The 25,380-nt window shown below is 39.6% G+C and overlaps 1 protein-coding gene across 1 annotated transcript in view; it reads left to right on the forward strand.

Moving 5' to 3' along the window:
* MADD (MAP kinase activating death domain) overlaps positions 1–25,380 on the forward strand; it is a 143,460-nt gene that overhangs the window by 26,037 nt on the left and 92,043 nt on the right. Inside the window, exons 3-12 of the mRNA XM_042459775.1 lie at positions 1,077–1,691; positions 4,617–4,920; positions 5,542–5,673; positions 6,317–6,430; positions 7,420–7,500; positions 10,501–10,679; positions 11,972–12,207; positions 13,796–13,952; positions 15,833–15,936; positions 24,796–24,989. Coding sequence (XP_042315709.1) covers positions 1,077–1,691; positions 4,617–4,920; positions 5,542–5,673; positions 6,317–6,430; positions 7,420–7,500; positions 10,501–10,679; positions 11,972–12,207; positions 13,796–13,952; positions 15,833–15,936; positions 24,796–24,989 — 2,116 coding nt within the window. The remainder of the gene's footprint in view (positions 1–1,076; positions 1,692–4,616; positions 4,921–5,541; positions 5,674–6,316; positions 6,431–7,419; positions 7,501–10,500; positions 10,680–11,971; positions 12,208–13,795; positions 13,953–15,832; positions 15,937–24,795; positions 24,990–25,380) is intronic.

Genomic DNA, 25,380 nt, shown 5'->3' on the forward strand with positions numbered 1-25,380 from the left:
GTTAATGAAGTCAGTGTGTCCCTGGGCATTGCTTCTTAATAGAAAATTGGGTACCAGAGGCAGGAATAGCAAGAAAAGAATAGGTTCCTATTCAACCAAAAACGACGAGCAGTTCAATGATATGAAATGAAACAGTGTCAGGTAAACCTTCCATAAATAAAAACATTTTGAACATCTAGAGACCATTTGAAGGCTTCTTCCAAAATGCATCCAGAGATGACTTTTCTTTCACTGCCTCCATCTTTTTTATGATTTGGTGGCCAATATAAAGATCTTTGCTTTTAAAAACATGCTGGGTTTAGCTGGTGAGTTAGGCTTATTTGCTCTCCTTTTTTTCTGTTTTGCTGGTCACACATGCTCAGTAAGGGATTATAGAAGCAGCTGCTGTTTCTTCGTTGTATGCATGAACACACAGCTACAGTAGGAATGGCTAGAGAAGAATCTTGGTCCATTATCACAGGCCAGGTCCAATATCACAGGACTTCAATCAGGCCATAAAAATTCACATATGTATCTTGTGTATCTGTGTATAATTGAGTTGGGACTCTACTGAGACTGTTGATTCTATGGTACTATTGGTTTGAACTCTTAATTAGATTAGTTATTGATCTTTTAGTTTTGTTACTCTTTTATTATGCTTTGTGAATTTAAAAATTGTTATATACTGCCTTGCAAGTGTGTGCTCTGAAAGGAGGCTTATAAATCTTTTCAGTTAATAATAAACCAGATTACCACACTCATTTACAACTGCCACTTCCCTCAAATTTCTCTCCTCCGGATGTCAGCCTTTTCATCTAGCAGGCTTTACAGCAGTTACTGTATATACTTGTTCTCTCCCCCCCCCCAATCCATTTTGGGTCAGGATGTCACAAGTGAGAATCTTGGTCCACTCAGAGCCAGGTCCAAAAATTTGTTTTGAAATTTTCCTGGTGAGGAATTCATAACTCATCTCCTGTTGGAAACTCCCGCAGAATACCAACAGTAGGAGATGGAAGATGTAATGTTTGCATTGTACCAATGTATTATGGCTGTTGGTCTTCTGTATCAAAATAATTTAGTATTTGCATTCCTTGCAGGCAACCAAGCAGTGACAGTGTGGCACAGACGCCTGAACTACTACGCCGTTACCCTCTAGAAGATTACACTGATTTCCCACTTCCTCCAGATGTAGTATTCTTCTGCCAGCCAGAGGGATGTTTAAGTGTTCGGCAGAAGCGTATGAGTTTGCGAGATGACACTTCCTTTGTCTTTGCACTCACAGATAAAGATACAGGAATCACTCGCTATGGGATATGTGTCAATTTCTATCGCTCCTTTCAGAAGCGTGTGCCCAAGGAGAAGGGGGAAGGCAGTGGTGGACATCGTGTTCGAGATGGGCAGAAAGCACCCAAATCTGGAGATGCTTCCACTGCTCAAGAAGAGAAGGGTAATGAGAGTTCAGAGAGTGGTGGTTCTCTGCAGCCCCCAAGCACAGAGCCTGCCCCAGATGTGAATCGATCACCTCGGAGCAAACATTCATCCAAAGGCACACATCGCTCTCGTAACAGCACTCTGACCTCCCTGTGCATCATTAGTCACTATCCCTTTTTCTCTACGTTTCGTGAATGCCTATACACCCTGAAGAGGCTTGTGGACTGCTGCAGTGAGAGACTGTTAGGGAAGAAGTTGACAATCCCACGAGGAGTCCAGAGGTATATAAAGGGATGAAATGCTTTCCTCTGATTAGTTATTTAGATGATATGGTTCTAAATCTTTATTTTTTAAACATTATTTTCATTGGTTTTATATTGTGCCATTATCCTTGTTCTTCCCCCAACAGTGGGTATACAAAATACTTTTCAAGTAAGTCACATAGTCATAATGAAAAAAATAAAAGATGTCAAAAGCATTACCTTACACAGTCAGTCAAAATTCCTTGAATATCATTGGAAGGCCAACCTAATCGTTTTCCTTATACAGTCCGTCCTTGCATTACACGGGGATCCGTTCCAGACTCCCCCGCGTAAAGCAAATACCGTGCATGCTCAAGCTCCATTTAACTGAATGGGGCTCGTGCATGCGGCGGCGTGTGTGCTCCATGGGCTCATGCCCCATTAGTCACAATGGGACGCACCGCCCCTTGTGCCCTGCGCGCTCCCGCGTGGCTTTCAGCATATTCTAAAAACCATGTATAGCACGCCCACATATGACGTGGGCTCACTGTATATTCAACAAAACAACTCCAAATCACAGCAAAACTGTGTTTTTCTTTCTTTCCTTTGTCTATTAGAAGTTTTTTAGTTAATTTTTCAACCTGAGCTAGTTGTCATACTTTATTATACCTGGTTGTCATTATACCAGATACCCCTTTAGATGTTTCCAAAATCTAATATTGACCCATCATGCACTGTCCCCTTAAAAAAAACCCAGGAGAACCAATTATGGAGACTTTATAAGATGCTAGTTAGTGATATTATTTATATATATAGAAAAGATTGCATCCCATAATTTAAATACCTGACTACAGTACCACTATAAATGTTTCTAGGAACCTTTACATTTACCACCTCCACAGCAAAGGAGGAAAGAGTGTATGTATGGCCATCACACCAGAATTAAATACAATTTGTGCAAAATATTTAATGAATTTTCTCTTACTGAACTAGAAACACTTTTGAAAGGAACATTGTTCAACATATGACCCCATTTTTCCTTATCTAGGCAGCTATCCCAATCAGTTTCCCATGCTCTTCTGAGGCCATCTAAGGGACCCATATCAAAATTAATCAGAATATTATATATATATGGGAGAAAAATCGCTTAGTATAGGAATCCATCTTATCTAACATCATTTCAAATGGAGTAAGCTCCCACAAAACCTGAATTTTAATACGTGGCTGCCTGATGAAGTTACGAACCTGATACCATGTCAGCCAATTTATACTTAAACCCTTTAGTTGATTCTTCCACCGATCCTATGAAAGTGGTTGGACATCAGTATGAAAATTCGATAATTTATTTAATCCTACTCTATCAAAAAGTTTTATTATTATTATTATTAACCTTTATTTATAAAGCGCTGTAAGTTTACACAGCGCTGTACATAATTTTTTTTTTTTTAGTCAGACGGTTCCCTGCCCTCAGGCTTACAATCTAAATTGTTAAATTGTTTTTCTTCTATGTGAAATTCTAAATGACAACGTAATGGGATTAGTAGTGAAATACTTATCATCAGAGTCTTTTTTCTGTGTTTGCACTCTAAATGCTATTTTTTAGAATTGAATAAATGCATTTTACAGATTTAAGTAACTTCTTTTTCACAAATTTATCTATTGCTGAGTTGTTTTTATTTATCAAAGTAAATAAGTGGTGCAACTGATAAGCTTCATAATAGGTCATTAAAAGAGTAATCTCCCATCTGCCTCTTAAAGATGACCTGTATCTAAGAGAAAGATGACCTATATCTTATAGTCTTAGCCATTCTGGGTTTGTGGTTACTAAAAATAAAGTCTCCTAACTTCTGCCAACTTTTGAGTGTCCTGTCTGAGAGCTCAAGATGGAGTACCTAAAGTAAATATGAAGAAGTTGGAAGAACAATGATTTTTATAGTGGTGGTGCAAACTTGAGAAAGACATCATTTGACCACTCCATCATTTCAAAACTTCCACTATCTTTTTGCAAATATTTTTCATAACTGGCCTCAAAAAATTTCCTAGTTTTTTTAGTTATCTGCACTTGTAAAGTTCTCCCTGGACACACCTTCCTCTCAACTAAATCTGGAAATGCGTCCTGGTCAAAACATTTGGCTTCCTAGGAGCCACTCTCTTGACAGTGCTGTTAGTCCCCACATTAATGTCAGTTGTAGTTCTTGGTGATATGGTGGGGCAAACAGCATGTTCTTTCTGGAAGTACAGTCCTGCCCCCTCCCCTCCCGATTGAGTCTAATCATATGGCCTGTGGTTTTCCTCTTTTTCTACTGCCTTTGCACTTTTCCTAGTATTATTGTCTTTTCTAATGAGTTATTTCTTCTCATGATGTGGCCAAAGTATGATAGCCTCCATTTAGTCATCCTGGCTTCCAGGGAGAGTTCGGGCTTGACCTCTTCTAGGTCTCATTTGTTTGTCTTTTCCTCTGTCCATGGTAAATTTAGCACTTTTCCTCAGCACCACATCTCAAATGAGTTGATTTTCTTTCTATCTGATTTCTTTAATAACCATCTCTCATATCCATACGTGGAAACTGGGAGTACAGTGGTTTGGACAATCCTAACTTTAGTATTCAGCATTATGACTTTTCACTTTTGGATCTTGTCTAGTTCTTTCATAGCCATCAAGACGGATCTCTTCCGGCAGGCATTCCCAGACTAATACATGGGCCCTCTCCACTGTCCCACAACTGTGCCTCCTTGACTCTCCCTTAAATCGCCTCATTGTAATGGGGATTAAATTTTATTATAATTTTTAATGCGATTTTAATAACTGATTTTTATGCTGTTGCATTTTAAATTGTGGGTTAGGGATTGTGTTATTATTTTACTATGTTTTATTTTTTATTGTAACCCGCCTCGATCCTCCGGGGAGAAATATACTCCAGTGTCAGAAAAACTACAAAATGTTTTTTGTTTTGTTTTTATGCAGGGATACAATGTGGCGGATATTCACAGGTTCCCTTCTTGTAGAGGAGAAATCCAGTGCATTGCTACATGATTTGCGTGAAATTGAAGCCTGGATTTATCGACTGCTTCGTTCACCTGTGCCTGTTGCTGGTCAGAAGCGTGTGGATGTGGAAGTCTTACCACACGAATTGCAGCCAGCCTTAACATTTGCCCTCCCTGACCCCTCCCGCTTTTCTTTGGTGGATTTCCCTTTGCATCTGCCCTTGGAGCTGTTAGGTGTGGATGCTTGTTTGCAGGTGCTGTCTTGCATTCTCTTAGAACACAAGGTAAGAGGGAAATGGTTCAGTGTAAATGTAGGCATTTGAGCAGATCAGGGATGCATTGTCCACTTCACAACATTTAAAATAGAATGTAACAAATTGCTATCTGGAATCGTGTTGAGACACTGTACAATACTACCATAAAAATAGTTGTGCAAATTGCTGAACTTTCTAAGAGGTAATGTAAGTGTGGTCTTTAGTACAGCCAGTCATTCTACAAACATACACAGATGTGTGTGCATGCATGTGTGCACCCCCCTTTTTTTAGTGGGTGAGGAACTAATCAACCATTTTTCACTGTGTGAGCTCATAATACCTATTGTACAATATGATGTACTGCTGTGGTGATGTATATTTGCACCATGCTAAAAGCACGTAAGATCTTAGTTTATACAAGAATGTTGGTAGAGTGTATGTTTGTCACAATGAAGAATTTCCTGTTGTTATAACAGATGCAAGAAGGATCTTCAGGGTTTTTCATAAAGTTTTATTTCATTAGGAAATAGTATTGGATTAGTGAGAATTGTAGTAGCACTGCAATGCAATGCATATTAAATCAGAACATATATGTTATTATGTCAAGAGAAAATAGATATGTAATTGTTCTTATACTTTTCCTGGTTGTAGGTAGTACTGCAATCCCGGGACTATAACGCTCTCTCTATGTCTGTGATGGCATTCGTGGCTATGATATACCCACTGGAGTATATGTTCCCAGTGATCCCACTCCTTCCTACCTGCATGGCTTCTGCAGAACAGGTATGCCGATTCTTCAGTGAAGGGAGAGCACCCATGCCTTTATTGAAGCCTTTTCTAGACAAACATTTGAATTTTCCCATTTCCTTGTCCAATGGCCTTTTTACATTATATTGTACAATTTCAGCTTTAACTGCCATGGCTCCATCCTGTGGAATCTTGGGATTTGTAGTTTAGAATTATCTGCCAGACAGCTCTGGTGCCTAATCAAGCTACAAATGTCAGGTTTCCATAGTTTGCACCTATAAACTCGAGATGCTATCTAAATTTAAATCAACACTAAAGTTCAGTCTCTGAGGGACTTCTAGCTTATTCAGATTATTTTTAAAATATGGTTTTAAAAGTATTTATTGATGGATTTTAATATATATTGGTTTTATATACTCTTTTGACTGATGTTATATGTTGTGTTATTTGTTGTTGTTCCTTGCCTCAGTTCACAGGGAGAGTTGGGTAAGAAATAAAACAACAATAACAACAGCAACAATAATGATGGTGGTGGTGGTGTGAAACAGCCCCAGCTCTCCATTTTTCTCACTTCTTGTTTCATTCTCTCTGTAATAGTTTGCATTTAGTGATTTTATTTTAGGCATAAAGCTAAATGGCTGAAAATTCTCCTCATAGTAATGTTTTCTGTCCATTCTAGCTACTTCTGGCCCCAACACCTTATATCATTGGAGTCCCAGCCAGCTTCTTCCTTTACAAACTAGACTTTAAAATGCCAGATGATGTATGGCTAGTTGATCTGGACACCAATAAGGTAGGTAACTCCAATTTATAGGACAGTGGTAAATATACTATATATATTCATGTTTAGAAAACTATCCCCAAAAAATCAACCCCAAAATGTAGGTCAACATACATGGGTCAGTGTATACACGGGTCAAAATATACCTCATAGAATCATAGAATCATAGAGTTGGAAGAGACCACAAGGGCCATCCAGTCCAAATCCCTGCCATGCAAACTGTTGCGACACTGCTTCTGGCCTTTTGTAATACCTGCCCCAAAAATGGTTGTGGCGGCAGTTCTTTTTGGGCTTCCCTGCTGTGGTGGGGAGAGCAGAAGGGGCAGGTGCTTCTTCCAAGCTCTCTCAGCACAGACTAAACCTCGAGAGTCTGGGAGATTAATCTGTGCCAGGAGAGCCTGAAGGAAGCAATAAACACCCTCTGCATTTTTGGGACTTCTCTGCTGCAACAGGAAGAGCAAAGGGTGTGAGTGCTTCTTCCATGTTCTCTCATAATGGTCTAAGCTCTGAGAGCTCAAGAGCTTGATCTGTGCTGTGAGAGCCTGAAGGAAGCAATGCCCCCCCCTCTCTTCAGTGGCTCTTTTTGGGCTTCTCTGCTGCAGCAGAGGGAGCAGAGGGGTGAGTCCTTTTTCCAAGATCTCTTGGCATTGACTAATCTTTCAGACACTTGGAAGTGGTGACTTGGTGAAAGCTGTTTAGTGCAGGGGAGTAGTGGGGTTGAACAGACATGGGTGTCTTTTGTCTCTTCAAACCCACTCCCCACTCCCAACCTCTGGGAGGCGGGGAATACCAGAAGCCTTCTTGGTGACTTGGTGAGAGTGCTTTACTACAGGCATAGGCACCCTTTGCCTCTTCATCTAGTCAATCATCTGTAGGCAGTCAGAAAGAAAATTAGATCCTGTACAGTCCTACGTCCTCTGTTCTTGTCTAAGCTTGTTTCCATGAAGTCGAAGTCCTAAGGATTTTGTAGATGAAATTTAATTTTAAAAAATTAATTTCAGGTTATTGTTCCTACAAATGCTGAGTTACTGCCTGTTTTGCCAGAACCTGAAGCTTTAGAATTGAAAAAACACCTGAAACAGGTATGTGAGTATTCCAGAGTGTACGGTTAGGAGTTTTAGAGCTAATAATTTAAATAGGCCAAGGCTAGCCACGGTTCATTCTAGAAATATTAAACTACTGTTTAGTATTATGTCTGAGCTAACTGTTGTGAATCGTGTTTTTGGATACTACGTTTAATCTCCTTGCAACTGCTTGAAGCCTTACATAGAATTATTAACATTAACATTTTGGTGTAGTCATGAAACTGTGAAATTACTACAAATTGCTATTTTTGTACAGTTTTCCGTTATGTCACTAGTTATGCTCCACACTGTTTTAAGCTGTGGTTTACCACATCCTTATTCAACCTTAAGTTTTTTTTAAAAAAAAATAAATATCAAAATATAGTAAGCTGCAACCCTGATATATCAGGTCATTCAGAGAGTTCAGATCATTGGACACAGTATAAAATGGTTTATTATTATATTTTAAATAGTTATTTTGATTTTAATATCTTTACAGAGCTCATTTTCTGTCTACATCCTGACACATGGTGTACCTGTTAGAATCTCTGGATTTTCACTTGAATAGTTTCCCTACTGATCATAATTTTATCCATTCTCAATTCATATTGCTGCTGAAGAGGCCCACATCTCCCTTCCTCCCCTTTCTGGTCTTAAGGTGCTATTTATTGTTTGGGGTCAAGTTGGTTCATTCTGTCAGAATAGGTTTTATGTCTTTATTTCTGTTCTCTATTTCTGCCCTCTCCTCCTCTTCTTTGCATGCTGCATGCAGTATTTAAAGGTAAAGTGTTATGGTAATAATATAAGAGCTGCTGTTTCTGTCTCCCATAGAACAGCAGAGCTATATATTTAACAGTGATTCCTTGAGTAAACTGTGGTAGTGAGCAGCTATTGACCCTACAGTTAAATAGACAGTTGCTCATTCAGAATTTGTTTGCTTTTCTCTCTCCACAGTTTAATGGGCTATTCAGCAAAACACCCACACATCTGAATGATGTGAACAGAATTGACCAAATTGCATTATTCCTTTCACCTAACAGACTAAATCCAGAAGAAAACTAGCAAGATCAGAAAAGTGTTTGTCATTTGGCAAAGTAGTAATGGTACTGAGAAATCTTGGTAACAGCATTAGGTTTACCTATATACTAGATACAATATCTATGGCAGATTTACTGTCCTTTCAGAGTAGTCACAGCTTAGATTTTTTTTAAAAAAGAACATGTTTGCAAACAGATGTGTGGAAGTAAAGTTGTCTGGCCAAACTGTGCTTATTTATGATCCCTTTTTATTTCTTTTTTTTTTTCATCTGTGGTATTAGTAGTAATAGTTTTTTCTCCATCTGTCTCCCTGTGGTCATGTGTTCGTCTTGGCTCTGATTGTCCTCTGGTGTTGTCATGTGATCTTCCATCTTGCCTCCAGTGTCTGGTTAGCATGACTGCAATCACTCAGCAACAGCTGCTCACGCCTGACAAAAAGGTGTCTTTATTTTACTCTCTTCTCCCTCAAATCTCCATTGGGTTATTTTTAACCTGACTTGATTGACTGGCTTATGGAAATTTATTGGAAATATAATGAAAGACAAGAGTAGGAGACCCTAAAGCGATAGAGGAGGATCACAAAAGATGGAAAACGAAATTTGTGGAAGGTCTATAAGCCTAAAGAAGTTAAGGATGATAAAAGATTAGTCTAGTGAGAGTAACTGTAATCCATAGAACTAAAACTTGAGCTTTTAAATGTCTGTTCTGACCAGAGTAGACGTAACTGTTGAAACAGTGCACTGTCCTAGGAATGTGGGCTTCCCTGGCTAAATAAATGGATTTATTTTTACTCAAGGTGTTTCTATATTGCCTTCATAAATGTTACCTTGGGGTGCTCTTCAATACCATTTAGGATCCAAGATGATACTAATAAAAATAATAAACTCTGACTTTAAACATCATAACTCAGCAGAGTGGAAAATTTGTACATCTACTGGTGCTAAAAAGAAACAAAATCATTACATTGCCTGTGAGAATAAGTACTTTGAACCTAAAATATAATAAAGTTGATTAGGTGTACTTCTATGAGAAAGATGACTGGAAAACTGCTTTCTTTCGAGGGTGGCGTGAGCACTCTAGGAAGTATCTAAGTGGAAGAATGTAGTGTTCTGATGTACAGTTTTGTAAGTATGCAAGGTATCAGGGTCCCAAGCTGTGAAAAATTTAAAGGTCAAAACTAGCATCTTGGGATTCATAGTGAACTGACGTTTACCCCATCCGATATGCAGCTTGTCCCCAAATGCTTGAGAATGTGTGTTTCAAGAAGTGCCTGAAGGAGCATCCCTTCTTATTCATTTTACCAACTAATACCAAAGAAATAGTCCTCAGTTCTGTTCTCAAAATGGCTAATGTGTAATAGGATTGGTATCCCACATTTTAATAGATTAAAATATGATTGACATATTTTATTCATCCTCTGTTTATACAGTTGAATTCATAAAAGGATACAGTTTCCTTCCTTTTGTTAATTCGTTATATATTTAAAGAGATACTAAAATATGTCCCAGATCAACCATTCTCCTCCCCCCTCCCCCAAGACTCCTTGTCCTTGAGCATTTTCAAAATTTCTAGTACAACAGATTTAACCATATAACACACCAGATCTTCTTTGTCAAATGATAATAAGATGCTCTTTCTCTTTTGCTGTAACTGTTCCAAAAGGCTAGTTGAACAATGCAAAAGTGTTTCTGATCTGCTTTGGAATGATCTTGTTAATATTATTTTGGATGTATCTTAACTAAATTTATGTATTATTTACCTTGATCACTTAACTGTTTATGGAGAATGGTGGGAAATTGTATGAAAGAAAGGGTAGAAAACACATTAATTTTTTGTTCTTAGCAACATGTAAGAACTGGAATAGTTTCCTGTTCATTCCAGTAAACGGAAACATTGTGCTTGGCTTAGGTTTGCCCATAGGGACAGGCAGTATTGTGAATGCCGCTGTTGTTTATTCTGCTTGTGCACTGTTGTTCTTTAGGCTTTGGCCAGTATGAGTTTGAATACCCAGCCCATCTTTAACCTAGAAAAGTTTCATGAAAGTCAGGAGATCCCACTACTTAGTGGAAAACCTCAGAATGACCTGCAGTCCACACCTTCTACAGAATTCAACCCCCTGATCTATGGCAATGATGTAGATTCAGTGGATGTGGCCACAAGGTAAGTCTAGGCAGTAGACTGTTGTTAAATTTTCCAGTACATGGGAAATCTTTTGTTCTGTCATGCAGTAAAAATTAGAACATATGTTTTACATGCAGAGCATTCTGGATTCAGTCTTTGAAGTCTCCAAGCAGAGTTAGTGGGGGGAAAACTTACCTGAAACCCTGGAGAGCTACTGCCAGTCAGAGTAGCAATATGGGGCTAGATCAATAGGCCAGTAGTCTGAGGCAGGTTTACATGTTCCTGTGTTACCTTCAGATAAAAAAAAAACCCAATAAAATATTGCATTTCATGAACTTGTACTAGTATTGGGGGTAGTTGTGCAGGTCATACAGCAAAATAAAACAAAATCCAAAATCCGCAAAGCGGTTATACCTTTATTGGACAGTCAAAATGCACAAAACACATAATACAAGCTTTTGAAGCTCTGCTTGCTTCTTTGTTGGGCAAAAGCTGTTTAAAAAAATCATACAAGAGGAAGAAAAGTGATGTTGTTGGAGTCACAGGCTGAAATTTTGTATAGAAATTGTTCAGTTGGAGGGTTCTCAATGTAGGCAGAAGCCATGCCTTTCTTGGTCATGTGGGGACTTAGACAAAGGATTTTACTTAGACTTTACTACTTTGCAGCAGTAAAATAATTCTTCTGGCAATCCAGAATTTCTGCATCTTATGAAGCCACAGGCCTCATACTTGGGTAGAGAACACTGAATTTCTCAAGAAGTACAAATGTGAACTAGACACCACCCCTATGATTTTACCATAAGCCTTTCACACTATTTTTGCAACCAGTGTTGCACATCATTGGAAGATGAAATGAATACACACATAGGGGCTGTTTCTATACTGTCTCCTGCTTTGATATACAGCGATCTCATGAATCTAGATATTGGCAGAAATATTTGATGACTAGTGCAAAATTGAGTCATTTAAAGGTGGGTTGGGATCAGGATCATCTTTGTATTCTAGGCTCTGAATGGGTTATTTGTATATTAGTGTTGTTGCAAAAGAAATTAAAATGTAAGCCACAGTTCTTTTCTTGAACAAGTTAGTGACATACTCATCCCAGCACAACAGGGTGCAAAGTGTCATTTGGTTTCTACAGTGTATTCATGTGATTACTTTGGTACTGGAATTGATTTAGCTGCAGTGAGGGTGCAGTGGTGAACTTCCGCCTATATTTTTTCTGCACTAGAGGTACACCTGCAGTTCCATTTTTCATGATAGGAGAATATAGTGTATCCTTTAGATTTTCATGGAATTGTTAGCATTATAGCCAGTCTTTCCTCTTTTAGGGTTGCCATGGTGAGATTCTTCAATTCACCAAATGTTCTACAGGGATTCCAGATGCATACCCGTACACTTCGACTCTTTCCCCGGCCAGTGGTGGCATTTCAGGCCAATTCTTTCTTGGCCTCACGACCAAAACAGACTGCCTTTGCAGAAAAATTATCCAAGACCCAGGCAGTGGAATACTTTGGGGAATGGTCACTCAACCCCACTAATTATGCTTTCCAAAGAATTCACAACAGTAAGTCTTGTCCTTGTGTTTCTCCTCCTCCTCTTGACTAGTGTAGAATTGTCGTCATCATTTCTCCTCAAGACTGGGACATAAGGCGAGTTAAATTAAAATGATTTCAGTTTAATTAAAAACTTACAAAAAGTCAACATTAAAAATAATTAAATTATAACCATATTAAAATAATTTAAAACATACATTTTAAAGAAATATTAAAAATAATTAAGAAATATAACTTAAAACAATACAGCACTCTCTCAAGGTCCTTTCCTTAAAAGCCTGTCTGAATAAAAAGGTCTTCATCTGCTGATAGAAGGCGACAAGGAGGGGGGCATTTTAACTAGGGAGGGAATTTCAAAGTCTAGGGGTAGCCACTGAGCCTATCTTGTGTTCTCAGCAGTCATACCTGTGAAGGTGTTGGGACTGAAAGAAGGCCTCTTGTGGATCTCAGTGTCCAAAGCAGTGCTCGTAAGAGGAGATAACCATCCATCAGAGAGCCTGCACCTAAGCTGTATATGCTTGGAAACAGACTGGCAGCCAGTGGAACTGTTGAAACAGTGTTGTATGTTCCATGTAACCAGGCTCACTTAACATCTTTGTACCAGCTGAAGTTTTTGAATACTTCACAGACATCTCTACATAGAGCACATTACAGAAATCCACAGGGGAAATTAATAATAATAATAATAATAATAATAATAATAATAATACAACTTTTATTTCTACCCCGCTTATTGTAAAAACAATCAAAGTGGCTTACAATGTTAAAAGAATACACCATATATACAAAATATCCCCCCCCCCAAAAAAAAGAATTAAACAGTTTAAGGTTAAAATAACATGAACAATTAAAACAATAATGGTGGGCAAAGTCATCAGATATATGTGGAGGGTCGCTACATAGCCGAGTAATTTATTCTGGGAAAGCCTGCTGGAAGAGATCCATCTTAACAGCTTTCTTGAAGCTATCTAGATTGGTAATTTGACGGATCTCGTCCAGCAGGCCATTCCACAGGCTGGGAGCAGTTGCAGGAAAAGCCCTCTGGGAGGTCACAGTCAATCTGGTCTTTATAGGCTGCAGTAAGTTCCTCCCAGAGGACCTGAGAGCATGGGGCAGATTGTATGGAAGTAGGCGATCCTTTAAATAAGTTGGGCCCAAGCCATGTAGGGCTTTAAAGGTAATAACCAACACCTTGTACTGTGCCCGTAAACTGGAGTGACTTTAATATTGGTGTTATATGATCGCTTCTAGATGATCCAGTGATTAACCTGGATGCCATATTCTGGCCACATTAGGCATTTCCAGGAATGGATGCAGTTGGCACACTAGCTTTAAATGCACAAAAGCACTCCTGGCCACAGCAGAGAGTTGGGCCTCCAATTCTTAAGATTGTATCCAGGAGTATACCCAAATTGCGAATCTGAAAACCCTAAAACAAAAATATATTTCCAAAGAGTCTGAATTATTTTTCCTTTTGTGCTTTGTCTGCCTTTAAAAAGGTAATTTTCTAGCATATGATACTCCATTTTAATAATTTTGATTTTAGGAATTGTGTTATGTAAACAATTTACATCTAATCTTTTCATCTTTTATATACAGATATGTTTGACCCAGCTCTGATTGGTGATAAGCCAAAGTGGTATGCTCACCAACTGCAGCCAATACATTACCGTGTCTATGACAGCAATTCTCAGTTGGCTGAAGCACTCAGTGTTACAATAGAGAGAGAAACAGATTCAGATCCTACTGATGATAGGTCAGTGAGAACTTTAACTTTGTGCAGCTGGTCTCCAGTGGCTCTTGGAATTAGATTTATTTAGTTTGTAAATTTCTGTTCAGGGAAGCATTCCTAGGCATTGAGTGACTATTATTTGTTATTTGATGTTTTTAATTTGTTGCCTGCCTTATTTTATTGAACCCCTTCCTGTATTGTTATGTATTATTTATATGTATTATGCTATTATTTCTTAGAATGTACACCATGGGCAGGTTTACTTTTATGTATTTTATTGTTTGTATGTACAGTGCTGTGTAAATCTACAACGCTATATAAATAAAGCATAATAATAATAATAATACTGCTGTCCAGAACATAAACTCTATATCTAAAAGTCCTTATAAGTTATTTTTAAAAGTTTGCAAGAAGAGAAGAGGGTTTATTTATTGCTAAAGACATAAAATGTAAGTGCTAGTTCCTGCTGCTTCAACTTGCTACTCTCTGATTTCTCTAGTTTCCATTATCTTCATTCTTTCATAATGGTAAAATTCAGAGACATAGCCTTGTTACTCTGGAATATCAGTAAGCAAAGGGATCTTGTAACATCTTTGAGATTAACAGTGAGAAAGAGGTTGTAGCATCTGAGGAAGTAGACTGTGGGACAAAACAGACTACCTTTTTGGAGCGGTGTCCTGCTGCCCCTTTCCTTGCCGGATCGGAACCACAGCAACTGTACGCTGCAACCCTGATCCAGCACATTGCTAAAAAGAATGGCAAAATGCTGCTCCTTTTAGCACTGGCTAAAAGGTGCCCATTCTTCCGTGGGGGCTCCCTTGGTGCAGTGTATCTAAATGCTGCACCAATGGGGCACTGTAATGCTCCCTGCCATGCAGTTGCGTGCACAGCAAGACGCAGCATGACACTGTCATCCAGGCATGTGGTGTCAAAACGCCATGTCCCCACGCCAGCACTTCAAGCTGGTCTATTAACACCTAAGTCTATGAAAACATAGGCTATAACTTTTTTCACATGATTAGTCTCAAAGGTGCTACAAGATCGCTTTGCATTCTATCATAATATTTCTGTTATAGTAAAAACCAGCCATATCTTTCTTTTTCAAAATTATTTTTCAACATATAATTAGGGAATAATCTACCATGTTGGTGATGATAATCCACAATTTAGGAGTGGCTGTTCATTTAATAAAACCTAAACAACTTTAGGCCTAAAGCCAATTGTTAGTTGCTAATATATAGCAAATCCATAAATCAATTTGATTTACATAAATGATTACTTATCTTTCAATACTCAGCTCAATGGATCTGCTAGGGGAGTAGGGCAAGCCTGGGGGCTGGATGTGATTCCCCAAGGCTGTTTTTGAGGACCTCAGGGTTCACAGCACTCCCTAATTGTTGCCCCCCCCACGTTTTCCTTAAAATAATTTTGTAATAAACATGCTACAACTTCCAGTTGACTTCCTAATTTAAAAAAAAAAGACTTCTCCTTGGCCTAAAATGGTCAGGGGTAGGAACATAGTGATGCTGAAGGGGGGGGGGGGTAGAATGCTATTTTTACTGCATCCAAACATTTCAGAAAAAGGTTTTAAAAATCAGGGGCGCACTGAGTGGATACAATGCTCCAAAGCCTCCTGGGAAACCAGTTCAACTCCTCAGACCCTGACTAATCTCCAGTTGGGACTAGAAACTGGATTTAGTCCATAGTCTTATTATATGGATTATTCATCTTGGCTCCTTCTCTGTTGATTACTGGTCTGTTACCTTTATTCTCTCTCTTCTAATATATGTATGTGTGCAAGTGTGTGTGTGTGTATATACATACATAAATATATATATTCTCACAGACACACACTGAATTTTTTTAAACACTTCCAACTCTCTCCTCTCCCTTTCTTGCAATAGTGGCAGTGACAGTGTGGATTACGATGACTCCAGCTCATCATATTCATCCCTTGGTGACTTTGTTAGTGAAATGATGAAATGTGACATCAATGGTGGCACTCCAAGTGAGTAACTTTGAGATAATTATTTTGTTAGCTCTACAGATCTGTTTTCCAGTCTGATTTTTAAATTTTTATTTTAATAATTATTTTATTATACAAGAAGACATTACACTCTCTTGACATACAAAAAGAAACATAAAACATAAAACAAACATTAAAATTCAAAAAATCAAGTAAAATTCAAATCAAGTATCAGTCATTCTTTCAAATCCCTACATCCATGCTCTAGCATCTATTTTCCTGTGGATTTTGACAGAATGATTTAATTTCTAGAGGCTTAGCTTGGTGATCTTATTAATCTATTATAAATTAACATCCTAGATAATTTGGTTCACAGAACTGAAGTTTGCCCATTTCTTATTTAAGAATGCCAATAGTTTCTATCTTTCCATCTTACTCTAATGCCTTATAGAGCTTTATAGCGAAGTTATTTTTACCTTAAATTTACCTTTAATTTAAAATATGGTATTGTACCTTTCTCTTTTTATCTCATCTTGATTGTGCTTATAAATGAAAGGGGTAAAAGAGGTCAATAATTGGGGAAAAGAGTCAATATCAAAACTATAAAACTTTCAATGTAACTGTCTTGTTCCTATTTTTCCTTCAAATGATCAGAGGCAGTTCCATTCTTCTTCCACATTTGTAGTTGATTGCTGTCTCATCGCTGCAGTTAAGACATCCATATTCATAGTTTCTATTAATTTTATAATCCATTCTTCTGTTGGTGGAATCTGTTTTTGTTTCTAGTACTTAACATACAGAATCAGTGCCGTAGATATCCTATATAGTAGGATCTGTGAATGTTCATTGTTGATTTTGGCTTCTACAGTGCATGTCATGTTAAGTAGGAATAATAATGCACTCTTGGGAAGTTTTATTTGTAGGATTTCCATCATCAGATTATGGATATTTTCCCAATTACTTCTGTGCTTCCTGACATTTCTATCAAATGTGGAAGAAGGAGGCACCTGGTTTGTCACATTCCCAACAGTTGGTGTTGCCCGTTTTGTAAATTGCATTCAGTTTGGAAGGGGACAGATACTATTGATAAATCATTTTTTTTTGAAGTTCTCTTTATAAGTTTGACAGAGGATAAATTTGTTTGTGCTTTTCCAGGTTTTCCCCCAAGACTCTAGGCTGATGGACTTTCCTAGGTCTTGGGCCTATTTGATCCAGTCAGATTTAATTGCCATGAAATAATAATAATAATAATAATAATAATAATAATAATAATAATAATACTTTATTTTTATCCCGCCTCTCTGTCAGAAGATAATCAAGGCAGCTTACAATAAAAAGTCCATACAACACAACAACAATATCCCAATTACTCCCTCCCCCCTAAAACATCAATTAAACACATTTAACTGTTAAAATATCTCATTAAAATAATTGGAGATGGGCAAACGGGACTAAACAGTACTCAATGAGATGGTCAATCCAATTGGTGGCCTGCTGGAAGAGATCCATATTGACAGCCATTTTAAACCTGTCCAAGCTGGTAATATGGCAGACCTCCTCTTGCAGACCATTCCATAATCTGGGAAGAAAAAGTCCTCTGGGTAACCGCAGCCAACTTGATCTTTATAGGTTGTAGTAAATTCTTCCCAGAGGACCTGAGTCTGCGGGGTGGATTATATGGAAGGAGGCGATTCCGTAGATAGGTTGGACCCAATCCATGTAGGGCTTTAAAGATCATTACCAACACCTTGTACTGCGCCAGGAAACTAATAGGCAGCCAGTGGAGTGATTTTAAAATAAATTAGAAATTAGGAGAGGGGTGACAGGTGCGTGCCTGCTCCTCTTGCCCTTTCCTTGGCCTCCAGCTGTCTTCTGAAGGACACCCCAGGTCTGGGGAAGCCCTGCGGGGAGGAGGAGGTGTCTGCCCACCCTCTCCTCGGTCCTTTCCTCCGCGCAAACGGGCTGCAAGGGGCCCGTTCGAGTGAAGGAAAGGGCAGCCGAAGGCAAGGGGCCCGGGCACACATCCCAGGCTCCTTCCCCTCGGCCCTTTCCTCCACGCGAACAGGCTGCAAGGGGCCCGTTTGAGCGAAGGAAAGGGCAGCCGAAGGGAAGGGGCCTGGGCATGCATCCCAGGCCCCTTCTCTTCGATCCTTTCCTCCACGGAGGAAAGCGCAGCCGAAGGCAAGGGGACTGGGTACGCGTCCCAGACCCCTTCCTCTGTGCGAACGGGCTCCAAGGGGCCCGTTCGAGTGAAGGAAAGGGCAGCCAAAGGGAAGGGGCCTGGGCACGCATCTTAGGCCCATTCCCCTCGGTCCTTTCTTCCGCAGAGGAAAGTGCAGCCGAAGGCAAGGGGCCCATTCGCACCGAGGAAAGGGAAGCCGGGAGGGAAGAGGGCTGGGACGAGGAGCTAGACGCGCGCACCTCTGGCTCCTTCTGAGCGCCATTTTCTGGCTTCTTGTTGTCTCTCTAAGACAGCGGTAGGCCCAAAAATGGCAGGAAGGAGGCGGATCGGGCATGTGCGTGCCTCTTCCGCTTTCTCCCTCGCTGCCCATGCCTGGCAAAATGGCGTCGCGTACCACCCGTGACATGCGTGCCATAGGTTCACCATCACGATTTTAGGATTTGTTATTATAATAATAAAAAATAAAATTTAAAAAAGAGAGAAATATATCTGGGCGTACTGATAACACCCCGCCCCATGTCTCTGAATGATCTCTCCCAGTGTCTTCATATATACAATGAAGCCTCTCCTTACGCGGCGGATCCATTCCGGACCCCCCGCATAAGGCAAATACATCCTATTGAATGGGGCTTGTGCTCGTGGTGGCACGTGCCCCATTCATTTAATTACAGTCCGCGTAAAGTGGAAGCTGCGTATGGTGCATCCGTGTATGGAGCGGGCGCACTGTATAGTGAATAGCATCGGGGACAGGATAATGCCTTGAGGGATGCCAAATTTAAGCTCCTTTTTTGAGCAGCATCTGTCCCTGAGCATCACCCTTTGGAATCTGCCTGAGAGGAAAGAGCCATTGCAATGCTATGCCCCCAATTCCCAACTCTCTCAGGTGTTCCAGAGGGATGTTATGATCCATTATGTCAAAGGCTGCTGAGAGGTCTAAAAGCACCAACAGGGTCACACTTCCCCTGTTGATGCCTAGATGAAGATCATCAGCTAAGACAACCATGGTAGTCTGAATTCTATATCCTGTCCTAAAGCCAGTTTGAAATGGATCTGGATAATTGGTTTCATCCAAGACCACTTGGAACTGAAGGCAACAGCCCTCTCAATCACTTTGCTTAAGAATGGAAGACTGGATTGAAAGAAAGAGATTGCCTGAATTTATGGTTATACAGTAGAGTGTATATTACCTTCATATAGCTATGGATATCAGTCTAATTTAATAGTTGCACCATGTAGCAAAAGCAGTTATAGCATTCTATTTATTTTATGCATTAATTTACCATATTTTCTGGCCACCTTTCAAGACTGCAGTATAACCTTCCACTTTTGGTTTCAGTGTAACTGACTGAATATTGATTTATGCTCTTGAAACAGGACGGCCAAAGGAGAATCCCTTTCCTCCCCAAAAGTAGACTTGAGTCCCCTGAAAATGTTATACAGAAGGTTAGGAGACACACTGCTGAATGGTATGAGCTATAGTGCAAATGTTATGCCCTGAAACTGGGTGAATACACTTCCATATTAGCAGAACTCATTGACTTTTAAAAATTAAACATCAAATTTAAAATAAGCCATTTGCAATGAAATAAGAGTGAACTGAAACCGTAAATCTGTTTTTTTGTTTTTAAAAAAATGGAACTGACTGATGGAAAGAGCAGCATGTTCAGCAAAACCTTTCAGTTAAAAGCTATGGGAAAGACATACATTTAAAAAATAATAATATATACACACATAAACAACACAACAGACATGAAGTTGAATGCTTTCACAGCCAGCATCCATAGTTTTTTGTGAGTTTTTCGGGCTATGTGGCTGTGTTCTGGAAGAGTTTATTCCTGATGTTTCTCAAGCATCTGTGGCTGGTATCTTCAGAGAATGAAGGCATGGAAGCAAGTAGGGTATATATACTGTGTGACCCATGGTTAGAGGAAGTGATTCATATGCTAATCTGTGTGTTCTTCTGTTGTTGAATGGCAAGGTCTCAGGGTGGGAGGATATGCAAGGAGGATTTGTGTCTATTTCATCATCATCATCATAACCTTTATTAGGCATCTCAAAAACATAATACACAATTAAAATTATAACTAAAATTATTTACATAGATACTTTAAAATTCCTTCCTTATACAAGTTATTCTATGCACTACAGCTGTTCAAATTGTACCAAATTTTTGTTGCCTCCATTAGAAAATTTGACATCGTGTAATCTGCTCATTACAATCCTCCAATAAATGCACTAGAGTTATATCCATTACACAGTAATTCATTTCCATCAGTTTCATTATCAATTTCTTTCTTGGTTTTTGATACAATGGGCAAAGAAAGACAATATGTTGTAGGGTATCTGGGGATGCTTCACAAAAACATAAACGGTTAGCAAATGGAATTTTCATATATCTCCCCTTAGTAACACAAGACGGATGGATGTTCAGTCTTGCAAAGAGGAAGGCTTTCCTCGCAGCCTGAAGGGACAATGATTGGAAATACTTTGGTATCTCACCACAACAGGGGGGAATGCCAAATACAAAAGGGGAGCATACTCTGGGAGAGGTAGAATAAATTTTCTTATGTTCCCAACTCAAAAAACAATCCTTAATTGTCTTGAAGCACTCCTGCTCCGTCAATAGGAGTAGAGAGTCCAAATTTAAACCCTTTAGTTTTAGATTATCTTCAAAGGTTTTTGACCACTTAGTATAATAGTTATCAGATAGAAGAAACCAGATTAAACTAGATCTATTTGGTCTATAATGAATTTTAAGCCAATATTTATACGCCATCAACCAGGCTGTGGACTCCAGTGAGTCCAAGCCAAGTTCGTCATATAACGTTAAATAATGAACACATGTCGGAATAGATAACAATTTCCTGCAGAACCAAGTTTGTAGATTTTCAACCTCCTTGTTAAAAGCTGTTGCCCATACAGATATACTATATAATATTAGAGGTCTAATTTTAGCTTTATAAATTTTCAGGGCTGCAAGGACATCTTGGTTTCCCTTCTTATAGTAAAAGGATTGTAGCGTTGCCAATGCTCTTTTCCCAGAATGAACAGCCATTTCTCTCTGCTTTACCCAAAGACCATTGTAATGGAATAGAACACCCAAATATGTATACATTTTTACCTGTTCTATAGATTGATTATTCACTTTCCATTTCCTTGGAGTAAAACCTTTTGAAAATACCAAGACCTTTGATTTGTTAACATTTATCTGTAGGTGGAACCTTACACAATATTCACTAAATCTATTCAGGGCTCTCTTTAAGCCCACCTGAGTACTACCAATCACTAAAAAGGCCAAATCGTTGTCAATTTTCCGTTCTATCACATCAGAGTGGGAATGTTCCATAAAAGCAGCTATAAAAGGTCAGGTGGATAGGCCCACTGGAAGAGATCCATCTTAAGTGCCTTTTTAAAGGCTTCTAAGGTGGTAATGAGACGGATCTCTTCTGGTAAGTTGTTCCATAATTTAGTGGCTGCGGCTCTAAAGGCTTTATGGGAATTTGTAGTTAGTCTAGTTTTCATATGTTCCAATAGTTTCTTCCCTGATGTTCTAAGAGTGCGGGGCAGATTGTGTAGGGAGAGGCGTTCCCTTAAATAACTTGGGCACAAGCCATGTAGGGCTTTAAAGGTAATAACCAACACTGTATTGCGCCCAGAAGCTGATCAGCAGCCAATGAAGAGATCTTAATATTGGAGTAATATGGTCAAATCTTGATGTTCCTGTGACCAATCTGGCTGCAGCGTTTTGGATCAATTGAAGCTTCCAAACTTTGTACAAAGGTAGCCCCATGTAGAGTGCGTTACAGAAATCAAGACGAGAGATTACCAGTGTGTGTACTACTGCTTCAAGGTCCCTCTGGGCCAGGGACGCAGTTGGCGTATCAACTGAAGTTGGTACCAAGCACTCTTGTCCATCTCCTCCACCTGAGATGACAGCTGTAGAGACGAGTCCAGGAGTAGAGACAAGTCCAGGAGTACTCCCAAACTGCGAACTTCATCCTTTAGGGAAAGTGTGACCCCGTCCAGGGTTGGTAAATCTCCTGGTTGGTAAATCTCCATCCCTGGACCAGGAGTACCTATTGTGAGCACCCCCGATTTCTCTGGATTCAGCTTGAGCTTGTTTTCCATCATCCAGCCCATTACTGACTCAAGACAGGCATTTAGAGGAGAGACGCCATCCTTGGTCACTGCAACAGTGGGAGACATAGAGAAAAGAATTTGGGTGTCATCAGCATACTGATGATCTCTCCCAGTGGCTTTGTGTAAATATTAAACAGCATGGGAGACAGAATGGCGCCTTGAGGGACACCAGATATCAGCTCTCTTTTACGAGAGCAGCTGTCTCCCAGCATCACCATCTGGAATCTGCACGAGAGGTAGGACCAGAACCACTGGAGCGCAGTGCCCGCAATGCCTAATTCCCTCAGGCGTTCCAGGAGGATACCATGGTCGATGGTATCGAATGTTGCTGAGATTTCCAAGAGCACCAGCAGGATCACACTTCCCCTGTCGATGCCCAGATGGAGATCATCGACCAAGGTGACCGTGGCAGTCTCAACTCCATATCCCACCCTGAAGCCGGTAATCAGCTTTGTCCAAGACAGCCTGGAGTTGGAAGGCAATAAGTAAAATCAAGCAATTAAAATACAAATTTAGCAATAAAACAGCAATAAGATGATAATCAAAAGCAAATTGAAATATTGAGAGAATTTTTTAAAGTATCCGCTTCATGTTACCAGATGACAAAAAAACCCTCCATAACACACATTCTGACAACTATAACAGACCATTCAAAACAGAGAACAAGTGGCCAGACTTACTCTCCACTGACCATTTGTGCCAGAATGTCCCAGGTGCATCTTCTTTTATTCTGCTTGAAACTGGGATGGATGGGAAGAACTGGAGAATATCAACAAGCTACGGTCATTTCTCATTCCTATTTTTTGACATCATCTTTCACTATGGCTTCATTTAAAGGAAGAGAATATGGCTAACAGCATGCCAGCAGAATAATAATTAATAATAATAATTTTTATTTATATTTCCCACCTCTCCCAAGAATCGAAGTGGGATTACATCATTAAAATAATACAAAACAATCCAGAAAACAATCTATAAAATACTAATACTCAATTACACATTCCTATTAGTTCCTTAAAATATCCAATCATCAAATAGTTATGCAATCATAACCAGGGTGGAGCCTTAACCATAGTCTCTTATACTAAATCGGGTGAATAAGCCCGCCGGAAGAGATCCGTTTTAAGTGCCTTCTTAAAGGCATCTAAGGTGGTAATAAGATGGATCTCTTCCGGTAGACTATTCCACAATTTAGGGGCTGTGGAAGTAAATGCTCTATGGGAAATTGTGGTTAATCAAATGTTATGATATTCCAACAAATTCTTCCCAGTTGTTCTAAGTGTGCAGGCAGATTATGTAGGGAAAGGTGTTCCTGCAAGTAACTCGGGCCCGAGCCATGTAGGGCTTTAAAAGTATCTATTTAAATAGTGATCCATTGTCTGCCTGGAAACCCCCTCACCCTAGGTGGTTTTCATTTGCATTTGCTGGTCTTGATTTTGGTGTTTTTCAGGACTGTCAGCCAAACTTTGTTTACGGGCTTCTTCTTTCTTGTTGAAGTTGTTTAGGTGTTTGTAGATTTCAAAGGCTTCCCAAAATAAAGGCCCAGCAAATGTAAAAGAAAACCACCCAGGGTCAGAGGGTTTCCTGACAGTGGATCACTAATTAAATAGATACAAATCCTCCTTGCAGCTTATCCTCCCACCCTGAGGCCTGGGCATTCAACAACAGAACAACACAGATATTAACATGTAAATTACTTCCTCCCAACCAAGGGTCACACAGTATATAGACCTCACTCACTTCCATGCCAGCATTCTTTGAAGCTGCCAGTCACAGGTGCTGGCAAAACGTCAGGAACAAACTCTTCCAGAACACAGCCACATAGCCCAAAAACCTTCAGCTTGCTTACCAACTATATCCCAGTACTGCCATCAAGCAGTTCTGGGATTCTGTAGTTTCTCCTGGATCAGTAGATGGAAAATGGAGGTAGAGCTATGTGGCATCCAAACTTTAGACTGGGCTCCCAGATGACATCCCTCAAAAGTTTCATGTTAAATAGAACTAGAGACAGAAAAAGAATAGAAGTTTCCAAGCATCACCTTTGAGAATGACTTGCCAAGTAGGTTCAAAGTTATCATAACACTGTGCCCTCTGAACATAACCCAGTTAGTCAATCTAAAAGAACATTGTGGCCAGTGATATTAAAAGCCCCTGAGATACCAAAGACGAGTAATGAGATTATTCCCTTCCCTTCCCTTTTGAACTTTACAGCATGCCATTCACACCATTTCTGTCCCCCAACCATGCATGAAAACAGATTGAAATAATCATATCTGAATTTATACTGCTCTTGAAAGTTGCTGAAGAAAAAGGCTTTGAATTTTAGTGTGCTATAGGTAAAGCTTTTGTTCAGTGGAATGTAGACTTGTCCAGACATGGACCTTCAGTAGTGAATATGTAATTTGCAGAGATTGCATTCTCTGCTGGCAGGGAAAATCTAGCTCTTTATCTTTAGTTTTACTGGGTATATAAACTTTATAATGGTAATGCTTTGTGATCAAATGAGTTGACTTGGACACCCTCTTCAGAGAAGGCCCTGTTAATTGAAGCAGTGTTTATCTTCTAATATCCATTTGCAGGTGTGGATCCATTAACTCATGCAGCTCTGGGTGATGCAAGTGAAGTGGAATTCGATGATTTCCAGGAATACTCGGGTGATATGGATGAACAGGCCCCAGACAGTGAGAACTCTCAAGACAATAACCAACCACGATCAAGTTCAAGCACTACAGCCAGTAGTAGCCCCAGCACTGTCATCCACGGGGTGAATCATGTGTGTAGTGAGGCTGTTGTACAAAGAAGTTCAGACACAGGGATTTTAGAGGAGCAAAGGGCTTTAAGAGTGGGGAAAACAGATTTTGAGTTCAGGATAATGGGATTGGTGTTAATTTGGTATACATTATAGGCTAGATTTGTCTGGAGCATTGTTTGTCCATCCATGAAAAGCTTACTACCTCTCATCAGTCTGTGATTAGATTGAGTTATAAAACTACAGACATTTTCTCCTTGGAGTTTTTGGGTAGAAATGGCTTGGGAGCTAGTGTGCTGTAGTGGTTTGACTATAACTGGAGACCAAAGTTCAATTCCCAACTCGGCCATGAAACCCACTGGGTGACTTTGGGCAAGTCACGTGCTCTCAGCCTCAAGCAGAGGCAATGGCAAAC

The sequence above is a fragment of the Sceloporus undulatus genome, chromosome 1 (assembly GCF_019175285.1).
Source record: "Sceloporus undulatus isolate JIND9_A2432 ecotype Alabama chromosome 1, SceUnd_v1.1, whole genome shotgun sequence".
Taxonomy (NCBI): domain Eukaryota; kingdom Metazoa; phylum Chordata; class Lepidosauria; order Squamata; family Phrynosomatidae; genus Sceloporus; species Sceloporus undulatus.